Here is a 21,187-nt window from a genome sequence, read left to right on the forward strand (position 1 = left end):
ACCCTTTTCCCTGAATTCTACTCTAGTCATTATTGTTTCCCCTTTTAGCTATTTATATTCAACCAACAGAAAAGGAGTGATATTTTCCATATAGTTACTCAGAACATAGCAGGAGTCCTGTTTGACTAATTTGAAAGGGGATTCAAAGAACGAAAACTGTACAGCATGGGTAAGCATGTGGTGCCAAGCTCCCGGCTGGTCTTCCCCTCAGGGCCAGGCTCTCAAACCAGATCCTCTGGGCCATCTCCCACTCTCTCTTAGGGACCTGCCATGTGCTCATTATTACAAGAACACTCACACGTTCATGTCACGAACCAACTAAACTATCCCTGATTTAAATAGTATGATGCTGTATGACAGATTCAAACAAAAAAGGTCTCCTGTCAAACTCTGCATCCATTCCCTTCTGGACCATAAAAGAACTTTAAGATTTCATATAGTCCTCCATAAGCTTCTGCTGAGAAATAAAATTCTTCCACTAGACAGATTCTGCTCCGGGAACAGAGGTAGCTAAGGAAAGAAAACCGCAGTCTGCAGTCAAGCCCCTTTGCGGTGTATCTTTGTCTTTATATTGCAACATCTCTAAGGCAGCTTTCCAGCCTGTACTTTATTCAGAAAGCAATTTTCCAGGGACTTAAAATTCTGTAATGTCAAGGAGTTCTTCCTGCTCATGGCCTCTTTTTTTTCCCTCAAAGAACACAAGCAGCAGGCCTTTCCAGGAACATTTTATGGGAGTAGCACCACTGACCGTAACAGGTGTCTCCTCAAATCTCCGTCCTGCTTGCTACTGCTCTCCCACAGCAAGGAGAACAAGAAAGAGTTTTTAAGCCTAAGGAGTTCATTTCACATTTCTGGGAGAAGTGCAATGCTTTCTTTAGTCTCACTTCTTTGAGGGAAGAATAATGCAGTTTCTTCCTCTTCCCTCCTCTAGTTAAATAAATTACAAAAGCATTCACTCATTCTGGAGCCTTCACTTCCACTTGGATTTTTAGTACAATGATCAATAACACTGGTTCTCCTATAAGGAAACAAACAAAAAAGACATGAGCTTTCTCTACTTCTCATCAATCTTTTCAAGAATGAAACCAAATGGTTACTGTTTGGCCTTTGATACTTTTATTGGATCCGTAACAATTTTCTGTGTCTCAACCAAAGTAGCTGAAATTCTAACACTTATGTATTAAAAAGAACACTCTCCATTTTAGCACAAATGTTAACACAGTTTAACACAGCACAGTGCCAGGAAGAAATGAATTTCCAGAGGAAAATATACAGCTTATTTTGGTGGGAATATAGTCCTATAAATAATCTAATGCCAAGTTATTGGATCACTTGTCATTTCCTTCTTCATTTAAATTGGTAGGAAATCACTTTACTTTTTCTCGACGGCCCTAGGACCAAAATTTTAAGTGATAGAAGTAAAACTGCTTTTATTGTCAAACTGAATACTTCATGGAAACAGAAATTCATGAATTATAGAACATACTTGTACACACACATGCCTCTAACGTTTACAGATTGAGAGGTTGGTATTTTAGAGCAATGATTTTGGTAATTGCAAAAGGAAGCAATACTCATGTTATATACGAAAGGCAAAGCTACATGCATATGCTAGACAATTATGAGTTTTTAAAGGGAACGAGGAAGCCGACTTAGTTCATCTACTTAACACCCCTATTCTTCATATTATTCTCTATCGAACATCTTCTTGCTGAACTTCCTTCTTTATCCTTCCAGGCTTAGCAAAAGGAAAACAGTATGATAAGTAAAAAAATTTTATTTCTGGAATTTGACATTAAACAACATAAAGGGAAAGTAATGCAAAAGAAATTAGTACATCACTTCATAAGTTTAATCATTCTTTTTTGAAATCTGGTAAAATTGGTATTGTCAGCTTTACATGTTATGTTTCCCTTCCACTTCTCATCCTCTACTGGAAGCAAATTACAACACAGATTTTTTATTTGGGAAACTCGTCCTGGCTCATGTGATTATATAGAAAGAAGTTGACGACTTACCTTTTGTCAATACTCAGACTACTTAAAAGCAACATGCCTGTCTTCTAATTATAAAAAAGTTGTTTAACAAAGTTATTACTCTAAATGTCTAGTGAGAAGGTGCCTTAAATCATATTCCAAAATGTTCTAAGACTCAAAAATTATTAACGTACAGAAATCACTCTGACATGCTGTCCCAATGACTCATTCCTTCTATTTTTTATTACCAGGTTGCCTCATATAAGCTCCATACTCCTAACTACTCTTTCTACAGTACGGATGGTTCTTCAGGACCAAAGGGAGAAGAAAAGCTCTCTAAATTTTAACCTTAAAGAAAAGAGGATGCTTTTCTTTTATATGCTTGGTTCTCACAGGATGTTAGCATCTGAAAAAGAAAGCTAATTTCATTTATTCTACCTCTACCATCTCTACAAGGCAAGATGGAAAGTGGACTGTCAGGGCGTGGGTCACTACTATTTCTTCCTAGCTTCATAGGACGACTGTCCCAAGGCATTGGCTGCATACCCTTGGAATTACTACTGGGGCCCTCGTTGAAGAGGCAACTTGAGTTTTTCAGGGACATCAAATGTGGAGATTCTATGTCTTTTTCATATAAAAAGACCATGAGGGGTGCCTGGGTGGCTCGGTCGGTTGGGTGTCTGCTTTACGTCAGGTAATGATCCCAGGGTCCTGGAATCAACCATCAAGTCAAGTCAGGCTCCCTGCTCAGCGGGGAGTCTGCTTTTCCCTCTCCCTCTTCCCCTGGCTTGTGCTCTCTCTCTCTCTCAAATAAATAAAAATAAAATCTTAAAAAAAAAAAAAGACCATGAAACCAGAAAACAACAACTTTATCCTAAGAAACAGGAACTAGAGTTTGCTAATATTAGTTGCTCAAGGAAAGCAAAGGAACTGAAGTATTGTCCCTTTAAGATTAGCAGTCTAAAAGGAAGTGACTGTAGGTAGGTCAATTTTTATTCCTCAATGAAAGGAGCAATTTTTTGGTATAGTCTGACCTGCTTCTCCTTTCCCTCATCAGAAAACCCTAGATTAAACTGGAAGAGAGACAGAACTAACATCAATTTTCTTGAACTGTTTTGAATCTGTGAACCAAACTTCCCAAGACCAGATACCAAATTAGCACAAATAAGCATGAAAGTGAAAGGTCTTTTATGTGTATCTGTGCCAGAGGTCACTTAGGTATAAATTATGCAAGTAGCTTCCCTCCAGGAAACTTTTTGTGGCTAGGATCTAATATCCTATACAGGTCACAATTTTCTTAATCTTTACATATCTCTTACTGTATATAATGACACTGACAAATCTTTTAAAAATATGAATAAGGAAGTAGAGGTACCAACAACACCCCTGCTGTCCGCAGTGAATGAAGAGAAGTGGGTGTGGGAGAGGGGTCCGTGAGATTCAGGATAAGCACATACCTCTCAGAGCAAAAGGCTGACAATATTAAAAGAGCCCAGTTGTGCCTTTAAAAAAAAATGATAACTTGGCTAAATAGCTAAGAAGAAAACACCAGAAAAACGTTGACTTTTACTAGGCACTAATAATCGTCAGACTTCTGCAACAGAAAAGGGTAACGGAAATATCTATCAAAAGGACTTCCATTTCATTTATTAAAATAAATGTTCTGGGAGGTCCTTTTCAAGTCTACAGCTCCAAGAACTATAGACTTCATCTCCCCTGACTCTCACAACCATTACTTTGCATATTTGCTATTATCCAAAAAGGAAATGTAAGTAAAAACAAATCTACTGATATGAATTTTTCACAAATTAAGTTCTATGCTCCTAATTAATCATGGCCTGGGTTTAATTCATTCAAGATTTTTTTTTTTAATTCAAGCACAAGGTTCTACAAGCCCATGATGCTTTCTCTAAAATTATTAAGGCTGAAAAATGCCTGAAAAAGGTCAAATAATCCCATAAGAGAAAGGGTCTGTGCTCCTGAGGAGAGAATGGAATCATATGCTATCATGGTAGATGGAATTCTGTGAGTGATGTGGGTAATCACAGCATCATCTGTCTGTGGGTTATAGAACAAAATTCATCAGAGTCGAGTTCTCTAATAAGATGCCACATTAGCACACAAACTTGTTAGGCTGGCCAGCTCTCTCCAGGCAGCACTGTTCACAAGCCTCACTCCAGGACATGAGTAGCAGATTCCAGTCACATCTATAGTGTCAGGATCAATCTCTTAAGTTTATCTTTTGCCACAAAAATCACTTATTATCTAAAATGTTTCCCAAGGACCAATATTAAAGGTGATTAACCGTAGCACAAGTCAGTCTGTCTCTTTAGGATCCAAATCAGGACCAGCATTCACTTCCTTTTCCCCACTAATCTATTTTGATCATTTTTCAATAGGAAGTTGGGTTCCTCATTATTCGGGCAGCTACCTTAAAATTTCTAACACTTAGTAACAGTTCAAGACACCATGGGAAATTCCTACTGTTGGAGGATGATAGAAGCAGGATTATAATTAGAAATTAGTATAATCACTATAAGGCATTAGAATCCAAGAATCACCAATGGTTGAATCTTAACAGGACACTTATAAAGCTTCCTTGGTCTGTTAGCAAAATAAAGGGAAAACACTTCCTAAATGCCGTGTAATCATATGACAGACTAGTCTTTGCCGGGTTGACATTTCTGTAAGTTCAATTACTCCCTCTATCCTTTTCCAGTTACAAAAAGCTTTGTGTAGGAAAGGGTCTCTCAAGATTGGAAGACGAAGAAAGTGGATGGTTCTGCTTATACTTCCTATGCCCCTCTTAAATGACTCCCCACCCCAAAGCGCATGAAAACTGGAAAGCATTTCATTAAGAGGAAGGCTTATGGCTATCAATCTTTTACAAAATACTTCATCAGAAAATCCCAGGGTGCTTCTCCAGCAGAATATTTTCTTCCCTATCCACTTTGGTCTGACTGATGCTCTATCTGTTGTTACAGGCACGGGTAAGGTTACAGAAAGTTGGACAGAATTGAGAATGTAAGGCAACCCATGTCAACAGATGAATGTGAAAGAAATTAGTGTCATGTGAATAATGGAGGGAAAACAGAAAACTCATTGTGCGCCCCCTCCTTGAGAAAGAGTACTCAGTCACCTTTATGATGCTGGAAAGCCTCAATCCCTGTTCAGCAAAGTCCATGTTTCAAACTTGAAATCTCAGCTTCTAATCTAGGAAATTTATAACCAACAGAAATCTGAAACCTCATGGTGTTGAACCGCAAAGCTCCAAAGTAATCCTGATTACTTTTTATACTCTTGACATTTAGCTAGCAGAAATACAATCTCCAGGACCCCTTTCTTATGCCTGTCATGCTGCCATAAGAAAGCACCGAGACAACGGCCCAAACCTACCAACCCAGATCTACAACATTTCTTCCTAAACTATTCAAACACCTCAAAGCCTATTACTTATTTTAATGGAGTAATGTTTAAGCACTAAAACATGAAAAACACAGGACTCCACCTCGTGCCACTACCAAATGAAAAACCAGAAGCAATACTTTCCTCTGGCTGCAATAAGCAATTTGGTGAAATGCTGAATTTAAAGGGAAACATTACATTTGAAATTATCTTTTTACATAAAGAATCATGACTCTGAAAGACATGTGGGAAAGCCTCAATCCCTGTTCACCAAATTCCATGTTTCAAAACTGAAAGGAGTCTTTATTGAAATCGTGTTCTGACTACATAAAACCCTTGGTTTAAAGGAAAAATATTAATGGAATTTAATCTGCACCTAATCTAATTTCACTATCACTATTACTGAATTATCACGTCTGAAACACTTTCAGAGGAGAAGGTTTACTGTGAACACTTCAACTATCTTTGCCTCCTCTCTCTGACTTGACCCTTCCAATACTTGGAGTCTGCTAATGGCAAGACTTGGCTTTGATTACCTTCTGATAAGGATTATACCACTTTTGCAAAGTCATTCTTATAGACATTTAATCTCTCTCTCTCTTTCACCCTGAAACTTTTATTTGATTAAAAAATCAAGTCAAATCAAAGTTTAATTCTCTCAGTCAAAGAGCAGGAGTTGGCAGATGGCAAAAATAATACACGTGCATGCGTTTATGACATGATATGGAACATATGAAATGGACGGTGAGAGCAAGGGAGTAATAAACTTTATTGGCCCATGGGAAGAGATGGGGGAACAGGGAGGGGCCAGGGAAAAGAGTGAAATGGTGGGAAAACGGAAATGGAATGCTTTAAAAGGTGCACATACACTTTGTAACCTCCACCATTCAACTCCGAGATAGATATGTACAGCGCCATACAGGTAGACTAAAGTAAGTTTCACTTTGTAGCTGATGCTACTTGGCAACAGTTCTACCATTAGCAAGTCACCATTTTAATTCTGCCAGAGTCAGACAAGGCTCTCGGGTTAGCGCAAACAAGGTTTTCCATCCTGGGCTGCAGGATGACCCGCCAGTGCTCAGAAGGCATGCTTGTGACGAACTCGCACACTTTCTAGTTCCCCACCTCCAATGGCGGCCAGGGTCTCCAGCCTGCTTAAGCGCTCCAGGCTTCTTCCAAAAACTTCTTCTAGCCGACCGCGTATCACCTGGGCCCCTTCTAGTTCCACCTGCAGAGTTCGGTCTCTCTCAGAGCTGAGTAAACATCCCATATGGAAGGAAAACGGATTAGCCATCAACTGTAATGAGTCTACGTATACTTCCGAAGAGCCATGAGACTTTCTAAAGGATGCTCTCCAGGACACAGTAATTGAGCACGGTCTTTGTTTGGGCACTGTTATCCTTCACTGCAGACAGATCAGCAAGGCCTGCTCCTTTCTTTAAAGCTTGTCATTTTATGCTAGATTGTGAGCCAATGTCACATAAAAATTATAGTTCCTAAGACTTATCTCATACCCTTATAGCCAACATAAGAGAAATTTTACTTTTTGACAAGTATTAATTTCTGAAAAACCAAAATCCAGGAAGAGCTAAATGCAAACCGAAGAAATACTGAGCCAAGTACGACGGCTACTGAAGATGTGTTCTCTCATTTGGTAACCAGACTGGACAAAGCTCTGAAAAGGAATCCAGTCAGAGAGACTAAAGATCCAGAAATTCTTTAAAAAGTAATACAATCAACTGGTCCTTCTTGTATCTTTCCTCTCCCTTCATTTCTTTGAAGTAGAAAGAAAAATGATGCTTAAACTGAACAACAAACTAGAAGAAAATGAATAGTAAAAGAATAAAAATTAGGAAAGAGAAAAAGGGACAAGGGGAGAAGGCAGAATGAGAAAAAAAAATAAAGGGAATATAAAATGAACCAGAACGACATAATATACATGACCAAAAGTCAAGAGGTACCAGCAAATATATTCACCATGATGGCTATCAGTGATCCTGGGTTGATACTAGCCATCGTGGTGAATATATTTTCTTCAATGATACTTGGCGAGTATCAATACCCTTCTATCCTCACTCTTGGAACGGAACAGCCCTTACCCAGGACATGGAGCAGAGGAACGAAAGGAAAACACTGAGTGTTTACTATATGCAAGGCATTATTTTAGTTTATATTCCAATGACTTACTTGCTGTCTTCGATTTCCTGACAAGTCTTCTCATTTGATCACTGTGTAGCTATAGGAGATAGGCACTATTCCTGACTTAAGATGTAAACACTGGGCTCTGAGAGATCCACACACCACAAATGACAAACTGAGTAATCCTAGTAATTGTCTCTCTCTCTTTTTCTCCCTGCTTTGAGATCAGAAGCATCTGCTCCTAGAGAAGAATGGAAGGGTAAACACTGCCGTCACTCTCCTACCTGTCTGGATGGGCGTGGAACTTCACCAGACTGCTATAGAGCTGTCTCTCTGCTTGCAAAGCCTCATTGAGCCGACTCCGTTCATCCACCAGCCCTTCGAGCATCAGCAGCAACTGAAGAAAGAACAGAAGCAGTACGCAAACGGACGTGAGACATGAAGCCACAGGGATCCTGAGAAAGCAGCCAAAGGAATGTACTCACATGTACTATGACCAAAAAAGCTCACCATCTTACTACTTGCTTAAACTTCCTATTATACAGTTTTCAAATCAATGTCACATTATCTTTTTTTTAATCTTTAAAACTCTATAGGGCAGAAGTCAAACATGGAAGCAAGAAGAAGAAAGAGGAGAGAGAGGCCAGAAGCGCAGCAAAGAGCTAAGAGAAGGGAGTGGAAGGGAAAGAGAGGAAGTGCCAGAAGGACACATACAGTAGGACTTATTGGTATTCTTCATTCATTCAGTCAATATTTATTGAGCACATTCTATGTGCCAGGCTCTGTTCTAGGGATCAGCTTACTATCTAGTGGGTGGAGGAGACACCATCAATCACAGACCTGTGTCGCAGAGAGCTCTACAGTAAGTGCTGTTAACAACATGAGCCACGACGTACGCAACCAGCAGAGAGGTCTGTTTAAGTGAACTGCTCGAATTAAAAGCCAGGACTGGAGTGAAATGAGTAGTTAGTGAGAGAGATGATAACAGGGAGTACAGGCAATAGGTCGTTTTTAAATCTGGCACTGAAGAGAGGTCAGCTATGGAGGAGCAGCTAGAAAGGAATGACAAATGTTAGGGGTATCTCTTGCTGCTGCTGACCAAGGCAGCCAACTTTAGAGCACAGAGATCTCTCCCCTTCAGAGATCACTGAGATCGACAGCTTTTCCAGTGTTTGTTTCACAGTAAAAATAAGGTTTATAGTCCAATGACTTACCTGTTGTCTTCGGTTTCCTAAAGTTTCTTGACCCTGTGACTCTACTGAAGCAACTTTTTCCCGAAGAAGTAAGACTTTTTGGGTCAGGCGTTCCATAGCTGGTATGTCCTCAGGATCAACCAGCTGCATCTGCAGGTCCTAAAGGTCAAGAAAAAAATCAATAAAAATGTGGGGCGGCTCAGTCAGTGGAGCATGCGACTCTTGATCTCGGGGCTGCAAACTGCTATTTAGCAGAGGAGCAAAGGAGCAGAAGTCCCTGAAACAGTCTGCTGTACTTTCAAGTGGAATATTGATAAGCCATATGAAATAATACACTCTTTGTGAAATCTCAGCAACTCTAATACAAGTCAAAAAGGATACGGTGATATGAAGAGGCTCAAACCGACAGTGCATCAAGGAAATAAGTACTGGCCAAGGGACTCAGGGTATCTAAATGTTGTCTGAAGATGCCCTGCAGGTATTCTGAGCTGTAATCGTTTCCAAGGATCTTGAAAGAGCTTTGAAGGACCTTTATGAGGTCTTCCTTAATCTGTATGTTCCTGGTCAGGGACTCCATGTCAGCAGCCTGCACCTGCAGCTCTTCCTCTTGCACGGCCACCATGGACTGTAGTGCAGAAAGTTCCATCTGTGGAGAGAAGAAGTCCTGAAGTCAGTGTGCAGAGGACACAGTATCTGTCACATTCATATTTGAACCCCTAGGCCAAGGCTCTTCCATATTGTATCACCATCAGCCAGGAATGCGAGTGCCAACCAGAAGTTGAGTTACAGTGTTCTGGTGGATCACATCAATAAACCACACGGTGTGGTACCAAAGGGTGTTGCATGGGAAGCTGTAACGGTAGCCTTAAGGATGTCCTCCACTTTAGTCAGCACTATGAAACATTTCAAATTTGCTTAATGAATGAGTTTATTGTGCTGCTTACAAAATGGGTCACCATTAGCAGACGAGTGAATCCTCACCAACCCAACAGAATCACTACTCTTTTATTCCCCAGTTTACAGAGAGGTGACTGAGGCAGAGAGAAATTAAGGAAACTGTTCAAAGTCACAGAGTGAGGAAGGGGGAGATCCAGAATGTGAACTCAAGGAAGCAGACTCAGAACACGAGGTTATAATGCCTTTCCTGCAGATTCTAACACATCCATATATTCTTTATCATGATGGCAAGTTATTTGTAAATACACATTGTAATGAACTATTTTTTTTTTAGATTTTATTTATTTATTTGTCAGAGGGTGGGGGGAGAGAGAGCACAAGCAGGGGGAGCAGCAGGCAGAGGGAGAAGCAGGCTCCCTGCTGAGAAGGGAGCCCAATGTAGGACTCTATCCCATGACCCTGAGATCATGACCTGAGCTGAAGGAAGATGCTTAACCGACTGAGCCAGCCAGGACCCCCACGTAAGGAACTATCTGGAGATAATTAAAGGAAATAGGTGTGACAAAGAAGAGAGATGTCACAAACCTAGTTTAAGGTATAGTCAAGCTTCCTAAAGAAAGCAGCACCTGTTTCTTTAAGATATAAAATGTAAGTTAGAAGCAGTAAAAACTACTTCGAATTCCATCAATGCTGATAGTTCACTATGTGGTGATGACTTATAACTCCACAAAGTTATTTGATGCTCTGGACTCCTGTGGCATGTTAGGAAGAAATGCTTCTCCTTCCATTTCCTTCCATGTTGAAGGACCTCAGTTAGTGTGACTCCTGACATTTCTCCACCCCTTTAGTCAGCCCCAGGCAGGTAAAGTGACTTATCTTAATGGTATGTTGGGGAGGAATAAACCAGGCATGCTTGACTTGGCTCCATCTTCCTTCTTTCTAGGAGGCACCTGCCTGCAGGAAGCCTGTTTTTGGCACTGCTTCTCTAAGAGCAGGCTCTTCCTCACCATGTGGAGTGGTCTGCCAAGGCCCAATGTCGTCTGTGACTAGGTAGGTAAGTCTGCCTAATTCTGGGGATTGGCTAGCAGGCCCCTTGGTTCTTGCATTAGGTTCTCTACCTAAGCCTTTATCAGTAATGCAGCCAATGAAATACCAAACTCTCTGCCACTACTTTATTTCTCCGTTTGTTCAGACCTTGCTTACGGGAAATGGAGTGCTACTTATGAGGCCCTCTTCAGAGACCTCTATCATTATATAGCCGGGTATCGGCTCCATGGAAGAAAAACTCAAACATGAGGAAAACATTAGTGCAGCAAGATAAAGGTCTACAGCCAGGCAGACATGAGTTTTGGGTTTTAAATCTTGGCATAATCTCTCTACATTGTATTTAACCTGAACTTCATTTCCTGAATTGTAAAACGGAAATAAAACCTCCTTTTTAGGGCTATGTGAGAATAGAGAAAATATATTTAAAAGTGCCTGGTAGCCAATCAGTGAATGTTAACTATTCTTACCACTACTGCTATGATTTCAAGACAGTAGAGGGAATGCTTAAAATTCAGGAAAATCGACATGGCTTTTGGTATAAACCTAGCATCCGAGGGAATGCGACAATGAATATATACGGTATTGAACTGAGAGGCTGGTAATTGATTAAGGACACAAAAGTAAGCAATATAGCTAAATATACCTCACTCAAAATAACCATTCATAGTCCTAATTTTATGATCCCCCAAACAGGACAGAACCCAAAAGTAACATTACTCTGAATAAAGTATAGATGAGAAAAACAGGAACAGCATACGGAAACGGAAATATCTGACATGAGTAATCAGATAATGGCTAGGGTGGAACCCAAAACAAGGGAGGGGAGCCAGGGGATTTTTAAAACTGGTATTTTTAAAATGCCACACAATTTCATATCCTCAAAACTTGAGTTATATAACAGCAGTCTGGCTGTAAGAAGAAATACAGTAATGGGAAGAGAAATTAAGAGGTACAATAAGATAATTTTATCACAAATATGAATACAGGTCTTACATTCTAGATCTAACTCTGGCAAAGAGGTGGAACGAATCTGAGAAGCCAAGTAGACTAGCCGGGTAAACTTAATATACCGCTGACCCCCTAAAATAGATGTCATGGTAACATAAAGTCTTTCGGTTTTAGTTGGTAACTCTGTTCTGTGGCCCTAATACTTCTTCCATATCACAGCTGGACATAAAATCTGCTGTAAAGGGAGGGAAAAAGAGAAGGGATTCTGTAAGGCCAAAAGGCCTCTTCTAAGAAAATTCATGAAAACTCTATTGCTAGAAATACAGCATAATGCAAAAATGATCTACTCCAAGTAATGACTTCTTAGCAAGTATTCTGAGTCACAAAAGACCTAAATTTAAATCTTAGCTTTGGTATGTCTTAGTTATATGACAATTCCCCACCTCCACAGTTTTGTTAAATTTTGTTTTTTGAGAGAGCTTGTGTAAGCAGGTGGGGGTGGGCGCAGAGGGAGAGACAGAATCTTCAATCTCACGCCCCGAAGATCATGACCTGGGCTGAAACCCTAAGAGTCAGACGCTTATCCGACTGAGCCACCCAGGCGCCCCTTCCTACCTCCATGTTTAAAAAAAAAAAAAAATCAGCATTTCACCTTCTTCATCTATAAAATAGGGCCAATACCACTTAGTTTGCAGAGCTGTAAGCCTTAGTGCTAATTTAAGTAACCAGTACAGTACACTGCACGTAGCAAGTATTCAATGAACATTCTTGATCATTCCCCAAATTCTTCCGTTCCATGTTTCTAAAACTAATTTCATGGATCTAACATCGTAATTCCAAGCAGCGATTATACAGTATCTCATTTTTTCACAAGTCCTTTACAATTATTCCAGTTAGCAATGAGCAGAGAAAGTGGCCTTTGTCTTTCCAGCACTTAAAAAGTTTAATGGTCTCCATTTATAAAAATAAAAGCATCTTTTGAGAAAATGTGTACATAAAGCAATTTGTAATTTTCTCCACAAAGAAAAAAGCATTACTTTGCATTTGGACCTAGATATTATACGTGGACAAGTGTACTCTTTTAAAGATAAACTATGTTGGAAGAAAATCATAGGAATTTTGAAAGTAGGCTCACTAGAACACTCACCCGACTTTCTCTTCCTTTTTTAGCCATGAGCTCAAGTTCCTCTTTGGCATTACTCAGTTCTTTTTCCAGCCCTGTAACTGTTTCCAAGTCTCCTGAAAATGAACACATAGCACGCGTCTTCATCACTATAACATCATATGACCTCCGGTGCGTGGTTTCTGAGGAATTTAGTCCGAATACACAATCTCACAACAACAACGAAAATATGTGCCAGATTGTTCTTTGCAGCAATATTTGTAATAGCAAAATATACAATCAACCTACATGCCTGTAAAAAGAAGACTGAATAAACTACGGTATATCCATGCGACGAAATACTACATACAACTGTCAAAAAGAATGAGGAAACAACTCTTTATGAACCTATATAATAAATAGATAATATAAGCACCCAGGAAATAAAAAAATTAATCCAAATGATTTCTTGAACTCACTGTTCTAACTCTATACCCTCAGTGGGAAATAGTCTAAGGATTAAAAAAAAAATAAAAAATCTTAAACGTTATTTATAAATGACTTACTGTTGATAGTGGTATTCATGTAGCAATTCTAAACTACTTTTGTATATTGTGTGAATAGGTTCATATATTCATGTTAGAGGTAACCAGGTTTCTCAAGGTCAAAAAAAGGCAGATACAAATAGAAAATAAGGGAAAGAAAGAACTTGTGGTGTTAAATTAGAATTAGAGAAATGAGTATCAAGTACACACACACGTTACCCCCCCCCCTTAGCTCTGTTCACCTAAAAGAACCTAGAAGCAAATGACATACGTGTGGCTATGAACCCATCTCATGCCCAGATTACTAGTACCTACCTAAATGTCATTACCCACTTCAGGGAACCAGAGCTCCTTGAAGGAACGGGCAGTTCCAGGGCTGAGGCAGGGAAAGGGAAAGGTAATCACAGAACATCTTACTGTGCCAGCAAGTGTGGGAGTGCTGAAAAACTGATGGCGACATATTCAAAGGACAGAGGAACAGCTTGGAGGGGCTCCAATTGGCCAGATTGGGGGTAACTTGGGCATCAAATGGAATAATGACAAAAACAGAAATGCAAAAAAAAAATGATTTTTTAAAAAAAAGAATACATTACAATGTGTAATTACAACACACTGATATAAAAAAATGGAGTGGGAGAGAATAGGGAAAGGGCAGCTCTTAGTGAAAGAACACGTGCTAATAAACAAGGAAGAAATTTTAAAAATAGAAATCACTTTTTTAAACTACCAACCTCACAGCTGCTTCGGGAAAGGCTGAAAGGATGCTAGAACCCCTGGGTGAGTGGCTGTAGGGAGACGGTCAACGTCTCAGGGTGTTGGGCGGCAGGTCACCCACACAAAGGGAGGAATGAGCCTTCACAATGGAGAGGTCTGGCAGATACAACCTTAACTAAGGAAAATACAAACTGCTATCATGTGCTCCTGACGTGGTGCACTGAGAAAGACCTCACCCTTGTAAGTATTCTTGCCAAAAATGTTTAACTTCAATCGAACCATGAAGAAACAATCAGAGCCAGATCGAGGGCCATTCGCTGGCCCAGAGTTTTCAAAAATGCCAATGTCAAAAAAGACAAAAAAGTCTAGAAAACTTTTCTAGACTAAAAGAGACTAACACGACATGACAACTAAATGGATGCATGGTCCTGGAGGGGGAGACCCAACCATCTGGAATGTTCCTGCGACACAGGAACTCTGGATATAAACTATACATTAAGTACCAGGACTATTCCAAGGTTAAATTTCCTGAACATGATAATTACACTGTAGTTATGTAGGAGAATGCCATTGCTTTTAGGGAATACATAATGAAGCATTTAGAAATGAAGTGTCATGACATCTAAGTAATTTTTAAATGGCTTAGAAAAAACATTTCATCTGTGCATGTGCATGTGAAGAAATGGTGTAAATGTGGCAAAATGTTAATAGGTGGTGAATCTTAATAAAAGCCTATATGGGTATTCACCGCACAATTTTTGCCACTTTCCTAGAAGTTTGAAATTTGCAAAATAAAAAATTGTGGAAAAGTAATTTTTGAAAAAAGGTAAAGAGGGAGTAAATTAAACAAATCCAGTATTCTTTACTCTTTGACAAAGTTTTCCTATGAAAAAATAACTACTCGCATGACTTACCTATGGAATTCCATAACACCTTATACTATAAAACAGACACAAACTTTCTACATCCTTTTTCTTTTTTTTTAAAGTAGCTCCATGTAAAGCCCAGCGTGGAGCCCAACACGGGGCTTGAACTCATGACCCTGAGATCAAGACTGGAGCTGAAATCAACAGTCGGATGCTTAACTGAGCCACCCAGGTGCCCCTTTCATTCTTAATATCATCAAAAAAATCATAAGTTAATTCTCCAAGTCCATAACGTTTCTTATACCATTATAATCACCACTTCATTAATAATGGTGAGCCCCTATTTCTACAACTCACTGGGTAAATCTCTTCCTTGAAGCCACCCTAGATCCCAACCTTTTGCTCTGTGCAAGTCAGAGACTCTAATGCCCAGCACTCATTTAAGTTTTGCTCCGACTCTTCACAGAATTCATTTGTTTTTAGGGAGTTCAAGGCCTACAATCATCTCTTAGATGGCTGTGATCTTGGCAAATAACTTAATGTATACTGCCTCCCCCTCCCAACACTGTAATGCAGGTTATGTCAAGTTACCATAAGTAGCCTCGGCCCGCTTGAAAGATACCCAGGAGAAGGTGTCAGCCCCATGGTCCTGTTGTATAGGTTTGGAAACAATAGCCTCCTGCATTTCTGAACCCCTGCAAAGCTATCTGGAAAGTATAATCAGGAGGCAGTCTCCCTGAGCCAAACTGTGTACCCAGAACAACAGTCTCAATTCAACATAATAAGGGTAGTTCTTTCTAGCATAGACATGTCTTCAGCCTTTCAAGGGGAATCTAAGCTTATTTTTTTTCCAGTAGGAAAAGAGAGCCTTGGCCAAACCTATTAGCAGAATTACAGAAAGAAAGACAGAAGATTCCTTAGTGAAATTAAATTTGATACTTACCTAATGAGGACCTGGGTATACTGGTATCCCCTTTGGCAGTCAACGAAATGCTATCATCTTTGGAGGGTATATGCACAAAACCCTAAAAATTGGAAGAGTCAGGGGATTTAGAAAGGTACAGGAACCATGATCACAATGACAAGGACCCTGGAATGTTCTCACACAATTTGGTATTAAAATGATCAAACTTATGCCTCAAACACAGAAAGAAAAGGCAGTTGGCATGAACATCTACACAGTTCTTACTTGATCAGTCTGCTCTCCCAGGTGGGGGCTGCTGGATGTAACTTCAGTGGGTTGGTTAGAGATGAGTGCTTGGGACACCATGAAGTCTTTCCCTCCTAAATACTGGCGCAGGGCTTGTAATTCTGAAATTCTTTCTATTAGGGCTTGTACCATCTTCTCTGCAGCGGCCTAGTAAGGAAATCACACATACCATTAGAAAGATACTCTATAAAACAAAATTTGTGTTCTGAAGTTATTCATTAAAAGTCAACTGTTTATGAAAAGCCAGTGGCCCCCCCACCAAAAATAGTTTCCTTGCTTTCAGTTTACAGGGAAAAACAGCTGAAAAGAGTCTCTCAGAGGAAGAACACTGGAGAAACTGAATATAAACATATCTATTACAGATGAAACAATCCAAAATTGGCCCTGCCAGAACTCTATCAGGCTAAGGTATTAAGATTCTGGTTTGAAGTGGGATAGCAGATGTCCTTTACTCTGGGATACATGTGCCTTTGGCCTGGATTTCTTTACCCAAATATTCATTTGGTTTGCTCCCTTTATATCTTTGCCTACTGATACCTTATCAGATTGGCCTCCTCTGCATCTCCTATCTAAAACAGCTGTCTTTTCCCTACTCCCAGTTCTCCTTGTCCTGCTAAGTTTTTACAATGCACTTACCGTTATCTGATGTATGTCCATTGTCTGTCAACTGGGTGTAAGTTTCCTAAGGGCAGTTTCTATGATATTTCTTCAGGGATAAATCACAAGCACCCAGAACAGTGTCGGGCACATAGTAGGCATTCAATGCATATTTATCGAATGAGTCAATTACACGCAAACATTTTTATCAGACCATACATACAATCAGGAGAATCTGAACCTCAAAACCACCAAACCCAATTTATTTAATTTCAAGTCCCAGTTTTCTAAGACAGACGATATAGCGCAATAAGGAAAAGATCTAGAACATTATTTGTGACCATTACCACATAGAAAGTCTGCATTTAATCCGAAAATCCAGAAACAATAAACTAAGACTAAAATTACTAGGGGGAAAAGATGATGAATCAGGACTATATTAGCCGTATCAGCATCAACTGGGGACAATCACTACTGTTTTAATGAGAAGCTGAGCTCTTGTCATAATTTCTAAGGGAAATAAAAGAATAACCTTACATTTTTAGTAAGTAAAATTTGGGCCCTTTAGGGATTTGGACACAACTATCTTAGAGATAACAGTACATTATTAATTTGCCTGAATAAAAATCTATAGAAGTTGCTAGGGTAAAAATCGTAATAAATAACACACACGATCTCTTATGTATATGTATATATGATCTATCTGGCATGGCATTCTTCTAGCAGTGTTGTTTGTAGCAGTGGTCCTCGAAGTGTGGCTCATGAACCGGTAGCATCACCATCACCTGAGACCTTTTAAGAAATGCAAATTCTTGAGTGCTATCTATACCTCCTAATTTCTGTCCCCTAGGAGTAAGCCTGGGAATCTACATTTCTAAAAAGCTATCCAGGGGAATTTCTCCTGCATATAAAATTTAAAAAGCAGATCTAGAAGAATACAACCATTACTCTTTTTCTTGAGTTAAATCAATCTTTTGTAATTTCAGTCATCTGCTAGCTTCTACTCTTTTACTATCAGCAGTGTATAATATTTCTTTCTGGAGGTGAAATAAACTAGCTCCTTCAAGTTACAAAGGGGTTAAAAAGAGCACTCAAACAAAAACTTTTGTTAGCCTTCTGCCAAAGACTTAAATAATTCACAGTGATTTTGTTAGGTCTACTCTAGAAGCAATTTCTGCAACTCATGGCAGCATGTTTCTAAGGAAATGTATATTCACTTCAGTGGGCCTGAGGACTAGAAGAGACAACCATCCCATAATATAAAGGAAGCATTAGAGAATATTATGGTCAAATAAAAAAGGCAAATGAGAAGAATCTAGTCCTCCCTGAAACTGGCTGGGGGGATTCTGAGCATCTGGCCTCTGAAATACAGCACATATCTCTAGCCTTGAGTAGAAAGATACCTGGGAATGAAGATAAATTAAGAATGATTTTGAGGGGCACCTGGATGGCTCAGTCAGTTAAGCATCTGCCTTTGGCTAAGTCATGGTCCCAGGGTCCTAGGATCGAGCCCCACATCGGGGGGGGGGGGGGGGGCGTGGGTCCTTGCTCAGCAGGGAGTCTGCTTCTCTCTTTCCCTCTGCCCTTCCCCACCGCTCATGTGCTCTCTCTCTCTCGAAAAAGTAGATAAAAATCTTCAAAAAAAAAAAAAAAAAGAATTGGCTTTTGTAATACCTGTGTACCAGTATTTTAAGATTAATATATTCCATGTTACTATAAGATTATTTATTCTAATTACAGCCTTTGAAAAAAAACACCATCTTTTTTCCTCTTAAGATGATTCAGATTTTATAAGAATTAAGAAAAAATATGTCAAGTGTAAGTTTTCTCATACCTTGGCTAAAAAATAGAAAATACCTCTCAAGTCTTGAGAATTTAGAATCAAAATCAAAACACTCTAGAACCCTGTACTCCCTTCTGTCAAAGTTATCAGATTAAGGAAAGAAAATGTACAGAATGAAGTTAATGAGTACATGTATTGTTTAGGCACCCTTCTCAATGCAGAGGCTCTAAAAATATTGCATGCTCCTGAGGACGGAGGTAAAAGTATAGGCTAGGTAACAGACTGAAGGAAGAAACCCTAACACAACGGACTGTAAAATCACACACACACACACACACACACACACACACACATACACACACACACACACACACGCCACAATGTTCAAATGCTCCCTATTCAGACTATAAATGCAGTGACACTCTCTGTGCATCAGTCCTTACTTGGCTCTCCTGCTCCCTGGTGCTCATAGACCGAAGCAGGCCTTGAATCTCTACTTCATGTTCCACTGCTTGTTTGTTTCGATCACTCAGCAGTTCCTGCAGCATCCTTTCCTTTCGCTGTAGACGCTGGCACAGCTCCTCTGCTACCTCACTCTGCCCCGGTCCGAGTTTACAGAGCAACGTGGCACTAAGATCCTAAAACAGAAGGGACACTGTAAGTTCTGGAGGAAAGAATCCCCCCTACTACATATCAAGGAGTTTATAAGAATCTGTTATAGAAGAAAGAGCTATGAGAGTCTGGAGAACAGCTATCATGTTTTATTCACTTTTGTTTCCCCAGATCAAGCACAGGCCTGGCACACAGAAGACTACATGTTCTGCTTAACCTATGCTCTGAAGTTGCTTCTGTCTACACCATGGTTTCTTTCCGTGGGCTTCTTGTTTTGTCTAAGTTGTGCATTTGGGCTCCTGGTGGGGATCACAAGGAATGTTTCAAATGGAGATTGGTTTCCTAGATTTTTCAGATGGGAGTGCTCCACAACCCTGATTTGCTGTCTGACCCCAAATTAAATACTCTGTATTCAGGCTAGTAATTTACTCTGAGATGCTTAGGAAAACACGAGTAGGAGACCTTGTACAATATTGTAATTGTTCCTGTTTTCTAGGGGAGCTAAGTGAATGAGTAGAATCAGGCTGTGGAAACTTCCAGGCCCTCTGCTCTCCAGGTAGGCTCTGTCCCCTTCCTGACCTGAGACACTTACCTGTTGGAGTTTGTTTTTTTAAGATTTTATTTGAGAAAGAATGAGTGGCAGGTGAGGGAGAAGCAGACTCCCCACTGAGCAGGGAGCCGGATGGGGCCTCAATCAATCATGACCTGAGCCACCCAGGCACCCCTTCCCTGTTGGAGTTCTTGCCTCCAGCACCCAGCACTGGGAAGTTGGGTTTTGGTATGGGAAATACCAGTTACTTAACTTGAATCTGCTTCATTTAACTTTGGTAAAGTAACAAGTTCATCCCTCCATCTTTCCATACAGCTGAAGGGCTAGGGGCCTCTGGCTCTTGATAGCTCTTGATTTTGGCTCAGGTAGTGAGATCGAGGCTCCATGCTGTATGGAGTCCGCCTGGGAGTCTCCCTCTGCCCCCCCCCCCTGCTCACGTGCATACTCTAAAATAAATGGATGTTTTTTAAAAATAGAGCTGAAAGGCTCATCCAAAGCATAAATAGAATGTACCTCAAAACAAGTTTGAGCCATGAACAATATACAAGATTTTCACCAAAAAAAAAAAAAAAAAAGAAGACTACATGCTCAACAAAAGAGCACTAACAATACAGAAAAATACTTATAATGGCAACTCACATATTGTTTTCTGAAGTAGGCCCTTTCCCTATTTGCTCGGGGTACATAATAATTAATATTAGATGAAGATAAATGGATACACAATCCATGTATTTATTTTCTCCCCAGTATAACTTGTATAGGGGAAACACAAAATGATAAGCTGAGAAAGAATAATGAGCACTATATTTATGAGTATGGTGATGAAGTTCCTACTTTTCTCCTGAGGGGTTGTAGCTGGTGGTTAAAACTGTGGAACCCCAGTGCCTGGGCGGCTTACTTGCTCTGTCACTTATTAACTATGTTACTCTGCACAAGTTATTTCATTTCAGAAGTCTGTTCCTTGTCTGTCAATGAAGGATAATAACATATACCTCATAGACTTGTCAGGATTCAATGAGTTAGCATTCTTCAAGCAATTATAACAGTGCCTAACAAGTGTGAGCACCATCACTAATAAAAGTTAGCCATCATATTATAGGTGCATGTTTTAGTTCTCATTAATTCTCACATGACCTATTTGAGAAAGATAATTGTCACCTTGAGTTTAGAGGTGGAGGGAAAAAAGTCCCAGTAAAAGCCAATGACTCGCCCTGGCACAGGATGGAATTTAAGACTTGGGTCACTGGCCCCCCAGACCTAAGGAGTCCCAATCCAAGACTGAGATAATGTAATCACTGAACAAATTGCCTTTAATTAACTAAAGCCTTGCCTCCACTTCTTTGTTCCTGTCATGCAGGGATGTCTGTAGCTGCTGAATGATACGTTCTTGTTCCTTCTGCCAATGGCTAAATTTGGTTTCCCTTTCTTCTTTCAGCCATTGAAGGTTTTGACAGGTGGCAGATAACTGCTCTACTTCTAGGCCTTTGGCCCTCAGGAGACTCTCCATACTCTACAGTAACAAAGAAAGCAACTGTAAGTCAAAGGACCACCCCACACTCTGTAGGATGAACAAGAAACTTGATCCGCCTTCAAATCATCTCAT

At 39.9% G+C, this 21,187-nt stretch overlaps 1 protein-coding gene across 1 annotated transcript in view; it reads right to left on the reverse strand.

Annotated features, from left to right (window-relative positions):
- Positions 1–21,187, reverse strand: part of LOC125282143 (myomegalin-like) — a 124,700-nt gene that overhangs the window by 44,875 nt on the left and 58,638 nt on the right. The window contains 9 exon segments of the mRNA XM_057310762.1: positions 6,507–6,634; positions 7,805–7,917; positions 8,735–8,872; positions 9,243–9,359; positions 12,753–12,844; positions 15,776–15,857; positions 16,022–16,189; positions 18,866–19,060; positions 20,915–21,094. Of these exon segments, the coding sequence (XP_057166745.1) occupies positions 6,507–6,634; positions 7,805–7,917; positions 8,735–8,872; positions 9,243–9,359; positions 12,753–12,844; positions 15,776–15,857; positions 16,022–16,189; positions 18,866–19,060; positions 20,915–21,094 (1,213 nt within the window).

Source organism: Ursus arctos, unplaced genomic scaffold (assembly GCF_023065955.2).
Source record: "Ursus arctos isolate Adak ecotype North America unplaced genomic scaffold, UrsArc2.0 scaffold_12, whole genome shotgun sequence".
NCBI lineage: Eukaryota > Metazoa > Chordata > Mammalia > Carnivora > Ursidae > Ursus > Ursus arctos.